Source organism: Hesperophylax consimilis, chromosome 8 (assembly GCF_061612785.1).
Source record: "Hesperophylax consimilis isolate HC1 chromosome 8, BYU_Hcon_1.0, whole genome shotgun sequence".
Taxonomy (NCBI): Eukaryota; Metazoa; Arthropoda; class Insecta; order Trichoptera; family Limnephilidae; genus Hesperophylax; species Hesperophylax consimilis.
In genome coordinates this window covers 1658479-1676845 of record NC_142843.1, presented here as the reverse complement: position 1 = coordinate 1676845, position 18367 = coordinate 1658479, and the positions used below count along the sequence as shown (strand labels likewise).

General features: G+C 38.2%; 2 protein-coding genes across 3 annotated transcripts in view; one reads left to right on the top strand and one right to left on the bottom strand.

The window, feature by feature from the left end:
* Positions 1 to 16115, top strand: part of Ect3 (Ectoderm-expressed 3) — a 30597-nt gene extending 14482 nt beyond the window's left edge. For both annotated transcript variants that reach the window (XM_089634731.1, XM_089634733.1), the window contains exons 7-13: positions 4429 to 4609; positions 6587 to 6808; positions 7474 to 7592; positions 9433 to 9708; positions 10241 to 10375; positions 11745 to 12005; positions 15332 to 16115. In XM_089634731.1, coding sequence (XP_089490857.1) covers positions 4429 to 4609; positions 6587 to 6808; positions 7474 to 7592; positions 9433 to 9708; positions 10241 to 10375; positions 11745 to 12005; positions 15332 to 15520 — 1383 coding nt within the window. In that variant the 3' untranslated portion in view covers positions 15521 to 16115. The remainder of the gene's footprint in view (positions 1 to 4428; positions 4610 to 6586; positions 6809 to 7473; positions 7593 to 9432; positions 9709 to 10240; positions 10376 to 11744; positions 12006 to 15331) is intronic.
* On the bottom strand, positions 187 to 2542 carry LOC149421387 (uncharacterized). The gene is made up of 4 exons (XM_089634675.1): positions 2436 to 2542; positions 1675 to 1766; positions 498 to 781; positions 187 to 292 (listed from the first exon to the last, which is right to left on the bottom strand). The coding sequence occupies exons 1-4, from the start codon at positions 2536 to 2538 to the stop codon at positions 187 to 189; spliced, it is 585 nt and encodes a 194-aa protein (XP_089490801.1). The 5' UTR covers positions 2539 to 2542.
* Positions 16116 to 18367: the final 2252 nt, after the last annotated feature.

The following is an 18367-nucleotide window of genomic DNA, read 5'->3' as shown; positions in this document are numbered from 1 at the left end:
AGCTTGCAATACACATTCAGAGTATCCAAACAATCAATAAGCATCATAGTTCGAGAAACCTGTCAAGCTATCGTCGACGAATTAAAAGGACTGATAAAGGTGAGTTTTCTTTATTACTTAAAAGTTAACATAAAATAATTAAGTAAGTACAATAATTTTAATCTTAATTAAAATGCGTTTAGCAGTTTAGTAAATCTTGTAACGAATCTTCAGAGTCTTGTTGGAGAGAATATGAAGATTCTTGTTCAGCATGAACTGGAGACGGAGTACATGGTTGTGTAGTTGCAACCGTCTGCAAAGGCGAATGATGTGGAGATTCGAACATACGTGGAGGAAGAGCTGTTGGTGGCTGAGTAAAATACCCTCGTGTAGCTGGTGGAATGTTTTCGAATTCTCCGTTATCAGCAAAAAAAAACAAGTTAGCTATTTGATGCTGTAGGGCATTCTTGGTTCGCTGTGAATATGTCTTTAATTTGACAGCCACGTAATTTGCAAACATCTGGCTTTCATCTAGGGATACATCAGAAGTAGCGGGTCTAGAAGCAGTGATTGCTTTCGCTGCACTGGCTTTAAGCACATCAAATGCAGACTGCAACATGTGCTGGTTTTGTTGGTCCATACTAAGAACCTTCTTTTTCTTATAATTTGCCGCTGGAGATTTGAAAGGTGGCGTATTTTCGGACGACGGGTAGACACAGGTCGAATCCTCTGATTCTGTGGCCTTACTTGTTGAAGCCGTGTCTTGTGCGTTTGAGGATTCATCAGCGCTCTGCATTTCTTCCTGTAAAATAATAAATAATCAAAACCGTTTCTTTTCAGTTGCCGACTTCATCTCAAGAATGGTTCACTATTGCAAACGAGTTTCAAGAACTTTGGCAGTTTCCTCACGTTTTGGGAGCTATGGATGGAAAACACGTAGTCCTGCAGGCACCCTTCAACAGTGGAACAGAATACTATAATTATAAGAATTTCTTTAGTATTGTTATGTTCGCTTTAGTGGATTCCTCTTATAACTTTATTTTTATCGATGTAGGATGTCAAGGTAGGATTTCAGATGGAGGTGTATTTAATGATTCAGTTCTTAAAAGAAAGATGGATGAAGAATCATTAAATTTGCCAGCCGCAAACACCTTAAGAGGCAGACAAAAAACTATACCATACTACTTTTTAGGCGATAGTGCATTTCCACTAGGCATGCATCTTATGAAGCCCTATCCAGGTGTGCACCCTAAAGGATCCCAAAAAAAAATCTTCAATTATCGATTGTCCAGAGCTCGACGAGTTGTAGAGAATGCGTTCGGGATATCCGCAAATGTATTTAGAGTTTTGAGAAAACCTATGTTACTCGAACCTAAAATAGCCCAATTGGTTGTGTTAACAGTAGCCCACTTGCATAACTTTTTAAGGAAAAGTGAAAATTCAAGAAACATGTACACTCCACCAGGTAGTATTGATACTGAAAATGATGAAGACCTATTTATACCAGGAACGTGGAGGAACGACGAGGAAACAACATCTTTTTTACCGATTGCAAATATACCTCGCAGATCATCCATATCAGTACAAGCTATACGAAATGAAATCGCTGATTATTGCTGTACTACTGGAAAGTTGCCGTGGCAAGATCGTATGCCTTGAATTTATAAATGTAAATATCACTAATGTAAAACTTACCGTATTTAGCCTTTTCCGTGGTTTGTTTCTGTCCAACAGAAACAGTAGATGCTTGAATGGAAACCAGGTCGACACATAAACATCTGCAGAACCTTGAATAAAAAATTATTTTATTAGTACAGATCAGTTGCCCCCTGGCCACAAGATTGAAATGTAGATTTAAGATGTATGGGTTTAGAGAGTTAAGTTGGTACTACACATATAGTAAGTACCTACATAATAAATAATAGTACTTACAAGTTAAATATGGTGAGTACCTACATAATAAATTTTATTTTTATTTTATTTTATTTATAATTTCTCATCGTACTTTTATGTTTTGTTTTTTTTACACAAATAATTAACCTCACTAGGACTAAAGCTTGTATTGAGGTTAACATTTTAACAGTTGAGAGAAACATTACTTAAATTATTATATGCAACAGTTATAATACTCTCGGAAGAATGATAGTCCTTCTAAACTCACTAGCCACTGACATCGACATTTTCCACCTGAGCATTAATAAATTTAAATCGCTAATTAGGCAATTATGATTGTGTATTTGTATAATGTTTATTTGTTATTGGAATTTTTTATTCTGTAAATTTGCATTTAAAATATAAATAAATAAATAAATAAACACTAAAATATTACATTGAAATACAATTACAGTTGAAGTACAAATTACAGTGAAAGAAAACAAAAAAAAAATATAAATAATATTAAATATAAGTTAAATATTTATGAACATTTGTACAATTTATTTTAATTACAAGCTTACCTTTGCCAGTTCCTTCTGATTTTTTCATCTTCATTTTCTCCCGGCGCAACCCAGCCAATAAAGCATCCATCTTCTTCTTCATATCGTCGACACCGCACTCCATTTCGAAAGACAGTTCCTCCCATGCATCTTGCTTTATATTTTTATTATAATAATTCCTGTTTCCGGGATCCCACATTACTTCCCTGGCCCTATATCCATCGATAAGCTTCACAATATTAAAGTTATCCCACTGCATTTTTCACGCTGATTCGGGTAGTGACAGAGAACACGACCAATGCACGCCGCGAACACGTCCAGACTGGCGCAGACCCGTACCGTATCGCCTTTGAACGGGCCGAAAAACCGACTCGCGATGGATCGGAGCGTACCTCTATCCGTATCGAGATGCCGTACCACCGTACCGTACCGAACGGGCGTCCAAACTAGCGTTCTTGATCGCGACGCTGGTACGAAACGGAGGTACGGTACGGACAAAAGAACATGTCTGGACCGAGCTTTAAGCTGGGTCCAGACATGTTCTTTTGTCCGTACCGTACCTCCGTTTCGTATCAGCGTCGCGATCAAGAACGCTAGTTTGGACGCCCGTTCGGTACGGTACGGTGGTACGGTGTCTCGATACGGATAGAGGTACGCTCCGATCCATCGCGAGTCGGTTTTTCGACCCGTTCAAAGGCGATACGGTACGGGTCGGCGCCAGTCTGGACGTGTTCGCGGCGTCTTACATCTTTCTCTGTTTTTGAACAATTCTAACTCCCACCAACGTCGCCTTTTTTGTTTTTTTTTTTCGTTATATTATTGTGAATAACAATGAAGGACGCGCAAGCAATCGTCAAATTCTCAAACACTTCCGCAGTCGACGACATGGTGGGAGGAAATGAACACGCGATGATCGCAGCGACGTTACGGAGATACGGGCTCTTGATCGCGACGCGGATACGAAACGGAGGTACGGTACAGACAAAAGATGATGCGTCCAGAGTTTTTGGATCGCGACGCTGGTACGAAACGGAGGTACGGTACGGACAAAAGAACATGTCTGGACCCAGCTTTAGGTACACGCAAGTATGGTAGTAACCTGGGGGTCAGATTGGCCAGGGGCAAGGAGATGGGTTGACAGAGTCCGGCTGGAGAGCAGAGCGTTTCGGCCCGCTACTCAGTTAGTGGGTCTAGACCAAGACCTGGAAAAACTTCACCCCTTGAAGCCGGGTACCTCTGCTAAGTCGTCAAACGTGGCGAAGCACTCGGGGTGGCCAATCGCAGAGGCGTTGGTTATCCAAGGAATAGTTCCCGAGGCAGCGGTCCTCGAACCCGCCTTCCAAATTGCCTTGTAGGAGGGTCTTTTTGAGAAGAGGAATGAGTGAACATGGGTCTTGAAGAGATCCATGTTGTGGGAGGGAGGAAACACAGAGGCTGGCAAATCGTTCCACAGCCGACCTGTTGAACTCAAGAATGAGTCGTAGAAACAACCCGTTCTCATGCGACAAATGTCAACCAAGTACAAATGTTAAGCGCGCGTTTGGCGTGTTTACCGAATTTGCATGAAGGGATCCGTCATCCCGTGATTGAAGGGATCAATGTCGCTAATTCCTCGGAGCATCTTCAATTGTAATACCGGTAGAACAAGGACAGCATACCTACCTAATGCTAAGCTCTAAAGATGGCAATCCGTTTCTCAAGATAGGGGCGTCTATTAAACGGACCGCCGTTTCTGCACGGTGTCAAGAGTTTTATCAGGTATTTTGGGGCTGCCAAATTCAACAGCGGGCCGCATTTGCGATTTTTACAGGGTCAGCAGTTGTGTAGGTACTATCTGCAGTATATACAGTATACCTGTATAGTATACCCAGCTTCTGAGATGCTACCTTGACTCTATATTTGAGAACAGGTATAAGTTTAGAGTGCAATAAATTTTAGCTCTGGTTGGTAAAATTGTCAATACTTGACGATTGGTGTGCTGGCATCAAGTGAACCCTGAATTGAACTGACGCAGGTGGAGAACGAGTACGGCAGCTACCCCGCCTGCGACAAGCCATACGTGGCGTGGCTGGCCAACCTCACGCGGGCCTGGACGGAGGACGCCGCAGTGCTCTTCACGACGGACGGAGCTAGCGTCAAGATGCTGAGCTGCGGATCCACCTCTGGAGTGTATGCCACTGTGGACTTCGGGACCGGTATGCTTGCAAATACTACACGGATAAAAATGATCCTATTAAAAAGTGATAGCATGCCAATTTCCTGATAAAATATTAGTCATTCAGAATATATCGAGAACACGTGTTCTTTTTGTATTACTATCATGCCGGAATGCGACAATATCAGTATGTCAATATTAATATCAATATTTGTATAAACAATTTGTACAAAACATTCGCTTTTAACTGACATGACCATATTTTAGAATCTAGATAAAATTATTTTTTATATTTTCGTGTTAGATGTATACTTTAATATTTAAATTGTCGTGTTTGATATATACTTTAATATTTAAATTGTGGTGTTTGATACCTATATAATATTTAAATTGTCGTCTTAGATATATACTTCAATATTTAAATTGTCGTGTTAGAAATATACTTCAATATTTAAATTGTCGTGTTAGATATATACTTTAATTTTTTTTGAAATAATATTTTCATTTCAAACATGAAGAAAGTTGCAAAAAGTTGAAAAAAGCTCACTACAGACATTTTTAATCAACATTTTATAGAATTTTTTTTTTTTTAAATCCTCATATTTGAGAGGTTTGCAAGAAAGGTTACTTCAGTATTATCTCTTTCATACAATTAAAAATTATAATAATATTTCTGAGAGAAATTATAATAATAAACAAAAAAAAAAGACTTTTTGATTCTTTTTGACTTACTATGAAAGTAAATTTATTTTTACCCACACGAGCATAAAGCATTTATGTTATTAAAAACAAGTTTTATTAAATTCATGCGGTAAAAGTCAATTAAAAAATAACATGTCCTAAATAACCTCTCTTTTTTCGAGAACATGAAACTATATTAACAACATGACATTATTTAATGTACTAAAACTGACAACAAAATATCACAGAAAAATATACTGAATTTTACTATTATAATAGTAAATTGGATTTTAGAATAGAAATTAGGAACATAACATAATTTGAATAACACATCACAAATCAAAACTGTCATATTGCAGGGAAACACGCGCATGCGTAAGTCTGCCAAAATGCAATGTGGCCAGTTCTTTCGCAGCGCAGTTAGAGACATTTTTACTAGTTATAATTCGAAATATAAATTGTACAGTCCTTGTACAATGTGTAACAACAACACCGTTTAACGGTTATGAAATGATTTTTTATTAGTTAGATTGTTTGTATATAAAACAACAAAACAAAGAACAATACAGCTTGGGTGGAGAGATTCTAGATATTTAGTAATGTTCTGGAGGCTATCGGTAAATTAGGTACCTACGTGTGGAGTTTGACCGAGGATGTTATTTAGTCGACACATTTGCAAAAAAAGGTTTGGTTATGTTTATGGTTAGGTATAAGAAATGTTTTGAGGTTTCTTGGGAGACGCTGATTGATATTGATTATAATTGTGGCAAAGAGGGAAGATTCTATATTTTTTTAATTTGAAAACAAAAATGATGTCAGTTTTGTCACTAAGACGTTCAATTTAGTCTACTTGTACTTACTAAATACGTCTGTGGTATGTTGGCAATCAATTCTTGTATAATTCGAAATGATAACCGTTCTTGAAAAACTATAAAATACCTAAAATTTCGAAATACTCTGTCGTGTACACAAAACGATTTTATTATTTTCAATATTATCTCTCTCAATGACTATAAAAGTATTGTTTTGTAAATTTTTCGTTTTATATAATCTTTTGTTTTTTATAAATTTTTTAATTCATATTCCTTTCTTACAAATTTAATTTACGTATTCCATATTATGCTGTCTCAGTAGAGGTAAAGTTACAAGGAGGAAATCCATAATTAGTTTTATTTTGACCATATAATACTTATGTACAAACTGATTAAATGTAAGCTCTCGATTTCCCGAAAATTAATAAATAAATATTGGTCGAAAAATGACTGCTCCTTCTTTCTCCTTCCTTCTAACTTCGACTGAATAACCCTCATTGATTAATTTAATAAATCATTCGCAGGTGTGAACATGGCGAAAGCTTGGGCGACGATGCGGAAGTTCTCGGAGAAGGGCCCCCTCGTGAACTCGGAGTTCTACCCCGGCTGGTTGTCCAACTGGGGGGACCCCGTAGTCAGGGTGTCCACGGCCAACGTGATCCGGGACCTGGTCCCCATGCTCGACGAGGGGGCCAATGTTAACTTCTACATGTTCCACGGAGGGACTAACTTCGATTATACTTCAGGTAATCATTCCCACGAATGTTTATACGATATCACAACGTTCATAAGAATTCTCAATTCTCGTCTTCTGATTCTTTCCTTGATATCATAACATTCCTAAGAATTCTTACCTCTCATGTTTTATTGTGTTATTATTATTGTTTTAATTTATTTAATATAACGTGGATGATACAGGTTTTGTAAAAAAATGAAGTCTTGCAATACTTCCACGTGGCTGCTTGTATGCAGGTTCTACCTTAACATTTCGTCATAATCAATAAATAATAAATAGTATAATTACACATTTATTCATTCATAGAAAAATGAAAAATATTATATTGTGTACACAACGCATTGGCGGAATAAATAGTCTGCGAAGTAAATCATTATGGACTAACGTACAAGACGTATTTAATTGAATAATAAGTTAAATAAATAAAATGTTTTATATATTCATGGATTTTTCTTTTATTAGACACATCTTTGCAATTTCAGAGTTGGTTTCTCATTTTTCACAAATGCAAAGTTATTTTTTTAGTTTGTAATCACTGGTACACAGTACTTCTTAATATCATAACGTTCCTAAGCATTCTCACTTCTCATATTCTGAATGTTTTTTTGATATCACACTGTTTCTAAGCATTCTCACATCGCGATCGGATTTTAATAATCAGAACATCTTTCCCAGGAGCGAATATTGCAGCTAGATACACCCCTGACCTGACCTCCTACGACTACGATGCGCCTATGACCGAGGCCGGGGATCCCACCTCCAAATACATCGCTATAAATAATGCTCTTCTCAATGTGAGATACTTCTCATCTATTTATGTAATGTTCTTTTCAATGAAACTACTTCTCATCTTCACAATGTTCTTCTCAATGTATGCTACTTCCCATCTACAAAATGTTTTTCTTCTCTTCCACGTGATATTTATTTCCATAAAACACGAAATATAAAATTAGCAAGAAAAATAAAATTCTAATCCCACCCAATTGATAATCCCAGTACAGTAGTAAGCCCATTTAATTCCTGACACCACTGATATACAGCGTTGTTTCTCCCTGCCTAGATAACTCTGGTTCTCCTAAAGTGCTGCAACAGCCGTTGTGCCCACACGTAAGGGCCTTAAACGGCGATGTGCCCTGGATGGTTATTATATTTTTACCCTACACTAAGGTTATAACTCGTCGAATCGACGAACTTTGTTTTTAAGAAATTCCTATATGCGAACTATGCAAGTCAAAAATACACCAAAATCATTTTTAGTAACGTTTTTTATTCAAGAGTAAAAAAAAATAATATACAAAAATATTTTTTTTGTCGCATTAATCTTTGCATTAGTTTCCAGCCTCTTTGTTAGTTTTTTTAAGGAACTACCTTTTTTAAAATACAGAATAAATAAAAAACTTAAAGTAAAGTGAGTTATTTCATGCACAGCCTTTGAATATAATATATAAAAGAATATTAAAAAAAAAAACTATAATAAAATACCTCATTTAACACATGAGGCACAAAGCTCAACTTTGTGCTCACCGCACACACTCTTGGCGCATTTCCTGCAGAAAGACTTTGTCATTCTTCGCTTGCTTGATGGACAGAAGTGACATATTTTGCGCTTCTTTGGTTCCCCGTCAACATTTTCAATTTCTGATTGTGGACTGGGTAAAATTTTCTGAATATTATGCTTTGGGGTGGACCGCAAGTTGGGTATTTCCAGCCTTTTTTCCAAAAATGGCGTCACCAGCGATTCATGGAGCTCTTTTGAATTCGCGACGGTTTTTTCCCTTTTGAAAACATGTTGTGGGTATATATTACGTAACTATTTACGAATGTTATGTTGAGAGTTCCATAAAAGAGACACATCGGCCATCTGTTGGTTTTGCGAGAGCAGGACATCACACTGCACATTTGGTCTAAAGTGTCAACCCCGCCTTTTTTTGGTTATAAAATTGAACCACGTGGGGTTTTCCGTTGTTTGCGTTGATTGTACCTTCTTCATCGCTAAAATCGATTTCCTCAAGACCGAAAATATCAGAATCAATGGGATAATCATCGTCACAATGTAATAAAAACCGTTCTATGTCAGACTCCGTGAGAGCTTTTTTGCTGCCCATATTGCAGTTCTAAAATAAATTAAAATTCAAAATGTTCACCGGAAATTAATCAGAACTGCTTAATTTATGTTATACAAATTATAACACTTAGTTTTTATAAAAAAGTGGAAACAAACTAAATTAAAAAATAAGTGCCCATACAAATTCAAAAAGTCACACTAAAGTTATAACTCGTCGGTTCGACGAGTACATACCTGTAAATCTCTATGTTCGCAAAATGTTTACACCACGCACATCCACTCACAGCAAGATCTCGTCAGCAACTAACATTGTGTAAAAAAAGAGCGCAATTTGAGCAAGCACAAAAAAGTTATGATTGAAAGAGTAAGAGAGCGTCGTCGATACGACGAGTTATAACCATCTAGGGTAAGGTGCCGTGCTGATCACCGAACATTTGCAAACGAATGCCCGCTCCATTCATTTCCCAGCGGGATTGAAGAGGTCCACTTGCAATACCTTTTGACTTCTGACCCTACCACCATACGAAAGAATAAAAAAATGTTAATAAATACGTAATTGAACGTTTCAGTATACAATGATGCCCCCTTACCCGCCGCCCGCGGTGAAAAGCAAGGGCTTTCTGGGACCTATCACCCTGGAGCCCGACATGGCGCTGATGAGCGCGGAGGGGCGCACGGCCTTCGGGGGTCCGCCCACCAACTGGAAGGAGCCCCCCACGCAGGAGGCGCTGTTCCAGAGGTCCGGCCTGACTCTGTACGAGAGGCAGCTGCCGGACAAGCGTCTAGACCCTGCGGAGCTTAGCCTGCCTGGCCTCAGGGACAGGGCGCTCGTGTATTTGGATGGGGTAAATATTAATACAAAATCCTTTAATCGGTATCCAACTCAGTTCTTCTCCGTTACATATGTAGTTAAATTTATTATTATTTAATTGTTACACATTTAGTTCATTATAGTTCATTTGTCCTAAGAACCCATGAAAATTATATAAAATCAAGGGCGCGAGCGGATGAAGGCTAATAAAAACAAACTTACTTATTTCGTACTTAATTTTTGTGCTCTCGTTATTAGATTATTCCTACTTGTACTTGTAAAAGTTGTACCTACTAATATATCTGTCATACTTTATTTCATGTGAAACTTTTATCGCAGTGTGAATTTTGCTGTGTTGCAGCAAAAAATCCAATTGGGCGTAATATTGGTTTGCTAATTACAAACTAGGTTACTGTCTGTTTGCATGTTCATGCGGGCAAATTAAAAAAATAGGTTTGTCTGGTTGATCTTGTTGGTATCTGGAATTTTAGTAAAACGTTAAGCTCAGGCGAATCCAGGCACATATAATGTAGAAGTGATTCAGTAAAAATGTATCCTTGTTTCAGACATTTGCCGGAGCTCTAATTAGGACGAGAAAGCTGTTCTCCCTCCCAATTTTAGCCGCACAAGGAAATTACCTACAAATATTGGTGGAGAATCAGGGAAGAAACAATTTTGGACACGTTGAAAATGACTTCAAGGTAATAATTGAATCACGGAAAATATCATATACCCCTGAGCCGCACAAATCCAACAAGTGTAAACGTATGTAAGATTTAAAAAAAAAATACAACAACTGTAGTCGCTAACGCTGTGCATCTGAAGATAATCCCATTGATATATTATATTGATAATCCCAAGAAATGTCCCCTATACCGATTTGAAAGAAAACTGGCTCGCTAATTTACATAAGACATTTCGATTCCTAACTGCCAGACAGTGGCCAGAATATCCAGAGTGGAAGATAATCTCAGTAGTAGTGTGAGACCACCATTCAGAATTGAAAAGTTGCTTGAAATGACTTTGGCCGTGTTTGGTGACCAGATCTGAATAGCCAGGTACGTCCCCATCTTCCTCTTTCTCATCTCCTTAACATCCCCACTCACTACCTTCAGCCTCACGATATACTAAAATTGGGGATGTCATAGTCTCACTGGATCCAGACGGTTGGGAGCAGTTGGGACTCTTGTGCGGTTTCCCATTTAAAAAAAGACAGACTGATGAAATTTATTATCTGTTCAAGAATTCGACATTTGAAAATGTTTGATCAGTTTATACTTTACTAGTGGTCCAAAGGGTGACTCTTGGGGAACACCGCACGTAGCTTTGATATTTTAAACTGTACCGTCAATTGTAATAGCCGTTTGTCTGCTTAGTTCATCCCTTAGCGTGTAAAATTTAGAGAATCGGGTGAAATCTCGCACTCCTTACTCCATGCAGATGGCGATAAGGTTGAAGTTGTAGCCGCCTGTTTTGATTTTTCAAATATTTCTGGCTTTTCGACCTTCAAGGGTGTTACAGGCCACCAGGAGAGAGAGAGAAGGTGAATTTGTTTATTAATTAAATGGGCAAATATCAGAATTATATGGAAGAATGGAGTCCAATTCTCATCTGAACAGGGGAGTTGTTTAAACCATGGTTTTGATGGAATAGTCCTTCGTATTGAGGCATAGCAAAGCCGACTATTCTGGTTTGCAAAAAAAAAACATCGCCAAAAAGCAAGTTTTCATTATTTTTATTTTGGCTTTAATGGCTAATTAATTAAATTTGGAATTTTATACAAATAAAACCATGTCCCAAAAGGGGTTCGTAGGTAGGAGATTTAACACTTCAAAACATTCTTGGCTAGTAAAAAGTCTGTCAAAAAATTGTAGATAAAGGCTAAGGTGCGTTTCACTCGCGGGATTTAATAAAATCATCTGTAATATTTTCAGGCGACCGGATTTTTAAACCAAAAGCACATGATTTTGAATTACTTCACATTGCATTACCCACGTAATATTATGAAAACCCGGTTATACCGAATAAGATATCAACATCAAATGTTAAATATCTAATGATATTTTTCAGGGTATAACAGGAAACGTGACACTCAACTCCGTCAACCTCCACAACTGGAAGGTGACCAGCTTCCCCCTGGAAACGGTAGACAGCCAGCTGGCTTCCTCCATAGCCAGGAGCAAGAGCCGCGTCCGCTTCCAGGTGTACGGGGGCAGGCCGGCCTCCACCAGGAACTTCCTCAGCACGGGGCCCGTGCTCTACTCCGCCAAGTTCACGCTCAACGAGGGGCAGGTGCTGGACACCTATCTGGATGTTACGGGATGGAGCAAGGTAAAAAATACCGAATATTTATAATCGGGTTTCTGCACAAGTTTCTGCGTAATTTGATAGAGGGATTGATTAATGCATCACTCATGTACACACCGAACCCCAGATTCCTACCCACCTCTCTTTTCTTCCTTTACTTAAAAGACTAGGGTCTTACTGCATCCCCAAAGATGACATGGCCTTTTGTTTTGTTGTGGAGGAAAACCGACATTGCCTCAAGTAACTAGTGTCCATTGTGCAGTACCCATCTTTGTGATATCTATATAGAAAACTGGTACCTAATATCTTTTGTTTCACCATTTATCTTCGTTGGTGGCTCTCTTTCCATTTTTCACAGAGAATTTAAATTTCTTGTTGTACAATACAATTTCACTTTCGCGCCAATCAAACGGAATATATGGCTCTCTTCTGGCAGGCCGGGGTAGGTTTTTAAACTTGACCTTAGATGCCTACGTAATAGTTACTTTGTGCTGGCGGCCTTGTACCTTGGTACCGGCTGTCCCCGCTAAGGGGGCGTTGTAAATGGGGGTGCGTTGCACAATAGCACCTTGGTACCGGCCGTCCCCTCTAAGGGGGCGTTGTAAATGGGGGTGCGTTGCACAATAGCACCTTGGTACCGGCCGTCCCCTCTAAGGGGGCGTTGTAAATGGGGGTGCGTTGCACAATAGCACCTTGGTACCGGCCGTCCCCGCTAAGGGGGCGTTGTAAATGGATCTGGTGACTGATGAATACCTACATCAAAATAATATACTCTTATTTTGAAACAGGAAGCATTCCATATCTGGCTTTATGATAAATTAATATATAAATAATAATGAAATAGACCAAACTAGAAACTAAACTATGTTTGTGCGCAACTAGTGACTGCCCACTCTAGCTTTGATTGCCCTTTTCTCACTAACGTATGTAAATAGTTGACGGAAATCTTAACAGATGTCTCTATTAGTTCAATTGAAGCGGGAATATCGGCAGATTGCAGAGACAGTCACATTGTTGAAAAGTGAAATCAGATTTTGTGAAGCGCGTCGAAGTTTTGTAAATTTTGTAGATATTTCTTATTTACATTCATGTTTTACTTATTATAATTCAAAATAAAATAAAATAAATGCTAAATATTAGGGATCGCTGGCTACACCAAACACGACTTTAAAAATAAACCTTGTAATTCGCCTTAATTGCTATAAAAGGCAACTATCTGCATTTGGGAAATTTTTAATTTGAACATTCTAATTTTTAATCACGTAAAATGAAAATTGTATGGGATGACTACCATTTCCAATCATTTTTATCAACGGTATTTTCATATGTTTATCCCGATGCTACACGCGGGGCTAAAAAACGTTAATACCATTTAATTCATGCATATTAGGTAGGCTTAGGGTATTAAGGCAAGTTTTAAAAAAATATTTTTTATGTAAAAATAAACCTAACATAACTTAACCTGTCCTAACCTGATCTAACCTAACCCAACCATTCCTATACTAACCTTTACCAACCTAACCTAACCTAACCTAACCTAACCTAACCTAACCTAACCTAACCTAACCAAACCTAATCTGTCCTAACCTAACCCAGCCATTCGTATACTAACCTTTACCAACCTAACATAACCTAATCTAACCAAACCTAATCTGTCCTAACCTGATCTAACCTAACCTAAACATACCTATACTAACCTTTACCAACCTAACCTAACCTAACCTAACATATCAAAACTCTGTAAAAGTTTCACAAAGAATCATCATAGAAGTAATACTAAAAAAAATCTACCTTCTCAACAGAATCACTATTTAAATTGTTTTCAGTACCAAATGTCAATAACATATTTAAGCAAGCTTCCATCGTAAAAAATAACAAAGAATACCAAGAATTTTACAAACTAATGAGAAATAGAAATCAATTTATTACACCAAATTTTAAAACAACACAAATGCAAAACCATTATATTTACCAAGCCATAAAAAACTACAATAATCTCCCTTCTGAACTGCGCTGTATTTTCAACCAATCAGAACAAATAAATTAAATAATATATATATATATATATATTTTAAACTTAAATTAAACAGTACATTGAAAAATCCATATTCTATATAAAAATATTATTACAACATAAAACCTGTGTAAGAATCGTGGCTGCCTTATCAGGCACAAGAACTCCTCTTTTCTGATAAGGTATACATAAACAACGATGATCTGAAATTTAATATTGTTAAATATTTATGTAAGTACCTATATTCCTTATATTACAATAAAAAAATTAAATAAAATAACTTAACCTAACCTAACATAACCTATCCTAACCTAACCCAACCTAACTTAACCTAACCTAACATTTACTAACCTAACCTAACTTTACTTAACCTAATCTATACCAACCTAACCCAACTTAACCCAACCTATCCTATAATAACCTAACCTTTTTATTTTAAAAAGATGCCTTAATACCATTATTTAATTTTATTTTATTTGTAAGTGCTGCCAAAATAGTACCTACCCAATTTGCATAGAGTAAATGGTAATAACATCTATTCTCTTTTAGCCACTCGTATACAGGAATACCAACATAAGAAAATGTCACCAACCAGTGTTGCCAACGAAGGCGATTTATCGCCATTTAGGCTACTCAGAACGAGGATCGGCGACGAAAAAATCTAAAAGGCGACTGGTCGCCGATTAGGCTACCTCAGAGACAAGTTATTTAAATCAGCCAAATTAAAAATAATAAATAAATGAAATGAAATTTTTTAATTTCAATGGAAAAATGTGAGGAATTCCGTAGCCACCCCCTCCCCATGGATTTCAAAATTGTTGTGGGGAATTTTTTTTTCAGCGAAGTTCTGTAACAACCCCCCTCCCCCATGGATTTGAAATATTTTGTGGGGAGTACTCATTTTGAATCATTTTTGTGGGGAATTATGTTTTACAGAAATTATCTAACAACCCCCCCCCCCCCCATGGATTTCGAATAATAAAAGGGGGAATCAAGCTCACGTACAATATTTGTGGGGATTATGTGGACAGAATTTATGCGAGTTCATTAGAATTACTGCAACTGAAATTCGACTACATTACGCTACTAAATGTTTGAAAAACGGCGACATTATGCCAAAATCCGTTGGCAACACTGTCACCGACAGAAATTATTTTCGCTGTCGTCACATTCAATCCCATATAACGAAAGCGAATGTTCATTTTACGTAATTAAAAATTAAAATGCTAAGATTAAAAATTTCCCAAGTGCAGATGGTTTCCCTTTATAGTAATTTCAAAATTTCCTTAAGCGGTAAATCGCCATCAATTTTATCCCTACTTATATATATTTTCAGGGCTACGCCTGGGTCAACAACCGCCATTTGGGTCGCTACTGGCCCAGCGAAGGCCCCCAAATCACCCTGTACACACCCGGGGTCTACCTCAACCCCTATCCCCTGGAGAACACCATCGTCCTGCTGGAGTTCCAGAGAGCCCCGCCTAACAGGACCGTCAGCTTTGTGGACCACGCCATCGGAGTCTAAACCAACAACTTACATCGAAAGAGCTACACAAATAAATAAAATAATAATAATACAATGTAGTCATTTATTAGTTTTTTATTGATGAAAATGTATTATATTTAAAAAGTTTTTAAGAACAGTTTTTCGATGTCTCCAAAAATGTCGAGGCTATGAGCTTTCAACGTGAACATTGGTAAATTGTATACAATAATGTCATAGATCCATGATGTCATGTGAAGTAACATCGCAATATTTTTTTTATTCAACAAGGGATCAAACCATGAAAATTGATATTGAAGGTATTACGTATTACCTATACATGTCATCAAAAGTGTCTATTGTGTATTATTTGGTACGGAAGGTATTAAGTATTACCTACAAATGCCATGAAATGTGTGTATTGTGTATTATTTAATACGGAAGGTATTAAGTATTACCAACAAATGCCATGAAAAGTGTGTATTGTGCTTTATTTGATACGTAAGGTATTACGTATTACCTACACATGTCAAGAAAAGTGTGTATTATTTGATACGTAAGGTATTGCGTATTACCTACACATGTCATGAAAAGTGTGTATTGTGTATTATTTGTATGTACTTAAAATATAATTAAATTTAACCAGTTTATCATTATCAAATATAATATTTATCCCAACTGCTCCCAATCTTCTAAAGCCAGAGAGACTACAGCATCCCAGATTATGTAGTGAGGCTGAAAGTGGTGAGAGGGAGAGGAGATCAAGGAGAGGAAGGTGAAGGTGAGGTCACCAAACATGGCTAAAGCCATTTCAAGCAACGTTTCAATTCTGAATGTTGGTCTTAAACCAGGGCGATACTGAGAGTATCTTGGACTGTTTATTATTTTAAATTAATAAATTGTGAAATAATACAGATTCATCAATTAAAATTTACTTGCGCATGTCCGGTTTACAACCCGCGACTTTCGGATTTCGAGAGCATAACCCCTTGACTACTGGGCAGTCAAAATTAGTAAGGTAAATCTAGGACTTCGTGTAAATTTTATTTTTGCACATAAGCAATAGATATTTTCGATTTCTGAACACTGTGGGAATATAATCAGTTCAGTTCGCCAGCCGAACCGGGCAGTTGATAAACCCACCGGTTTGTTTACCTGCGAAACGGTGTTAATCTTTATTATGGTTGTAATTAATCGCGTTTCTGGCGGCTATATCCAAATAAGTGTTGAAAATAGTTTTGTCAGTTAATTTTCGAGTCGGATTATCGAAAATTGTCAGTGGTGTTTAAATGTGTTTTTCGTTAATCTGAACTGTAAAAAAGTGGCAGAAACTATTGTCAGGACTGAGTTACTCTTCAATTAAATTCGTATTTTGTGAAATTCAGATGAGTTTGCAGATTTCGTAAATAACATAATTTGCATTTCACCCTCAGCAGCGGTAAGTTCCAGCATTCTGATTGGATTTTTTTGTTAGTTAATTTTTAGGTTGGTTGTTTCTTTTTAATTTGTTTTTATTATTTGTAATATGTCCTCCGTGGACTCCTCCGACGAGGAGGAAATTAAGCTCCATGAGCTTTCGAAGGAGTAAGTTATTTAAATAGCGTAAGTAAGAGGGAAGGAGGTATCCTCACAAAAGAGACAACCTTCTCCCAGGTCCTATGTGCTCATGGAGAGTATGCGAATCCACGAGAAGTCCGGTAGTCCCAGACGGTCCACTTCACAGTTTACCAGTATCCATGGTAGCTTACTCCATGAAGAGGGAGCAGCATCAATTTGGCCGCCCCGAAGTGGCGAACGTTCCTTCTGGAAATACTCCCACTTACACTGGTGACGTGGCCAAAACTCATTAAGGATGCATATCGGTTGATTACGCAGATACTATGTTTCTTTTGGTCTCAGGGGACAGCAGAAAGGAAGTGGATAGTAAATCAGAAGAGGGTCTGCGTGAAATTCTTGAATGCGGGGTAAGAGAAACAGGCTGAATTTCGCTCCCCATAAGACCGTGGGACTCTTGATGAAGGGTATGCTCAGTCATGCCAGAAACCCTTCTATCAGATTGACTCCAATATTCGTTTCGTTGAAAGCTCCAGGTAATTAGGCGTCACTTTAGAAAGATCTTCTTCGTTCCTAGCGCGCGTCAAGAGCGTTTCTAGCAGGGCCCAGGCCCTGTTCTTGAAATTGAGAAGGCTCTCAACGGCTGAGTGTGGATTGCGGACTCCGGCACTTCGTCCCCTATGTAGGGGTGTGAACGTGACGCATATCTCGTATGCCGCCTCTGTGTGGGAGCACCGGCTGGATAATGAATTGCTCCACTTGGCCCTCAAGCGGGGCCAACGGCCTCCCCTGTTGGCGCATTCGGGCGCATATACGACTGTCGCTAATGATGCATTGCCGGTTCTGGCCGGTACACTGCCGATTGTCTTGGAAATTAGGGAAGTTTTGACAAAAAAGGCACTGACAAGAGGTGGGGCCGCTGTCCACCTGGGAGTCGAACTAACACCGGGCGGAGCGGTGTCCCTTCCTGGCTTATTGAAAGCCATATACGAGATAGAACGCCGAGTGTATTGCAAGAGCGATGGGATAGGTCGACGGAGGGTAGATTGATTTTCTCTTTCTTCTCTTCAGTTTAAAGCTGAATGAAAGGGGCGCACATAAAACTGGATCACTCCATGACGGAATTGGTGTCCGGTATTGGGGAGTTCAGGGGACGGCTACAAAGTCTTGCCTTGTCTCCTCACCAGAACTGTTCATGTGGTGACACTAACCAGACAGCCGAGCACATTCTGTGGCACTGCGAGTTGATTAAGTATGCCCGAGAGGAAATGTTGGATGGCTTGAGAGGGATTACAAGAGTCGTGTTGAACAGAGAGAATTTTGAATGCTTTAAAA

Excerpts from the sequence above, each read along its gene's own strand:
- LOC149421387 (XM_089634675.1), bottom strand. The coding sequence starts at position 2,538 with ATGGAGTGCGGTGTCGACGATATGAAGAAGAAGATGGATGCTTTATTG. Across the intron at positions 782-1,674 it reads CACGGAAAAGGCTAAATACG|GAAGAAATGCAGAGCGCTGA; the intron begins GTAAGTTTTACA and ends ATTATTTTACAG. Across the intron at positions 293-497 it reads TCCCTAGATGAAAGCCAGAT|ACGGTTGCAACTACACAACC; the intron begins GTTTGCAAATTA and ends TCGCCTTTGCAG.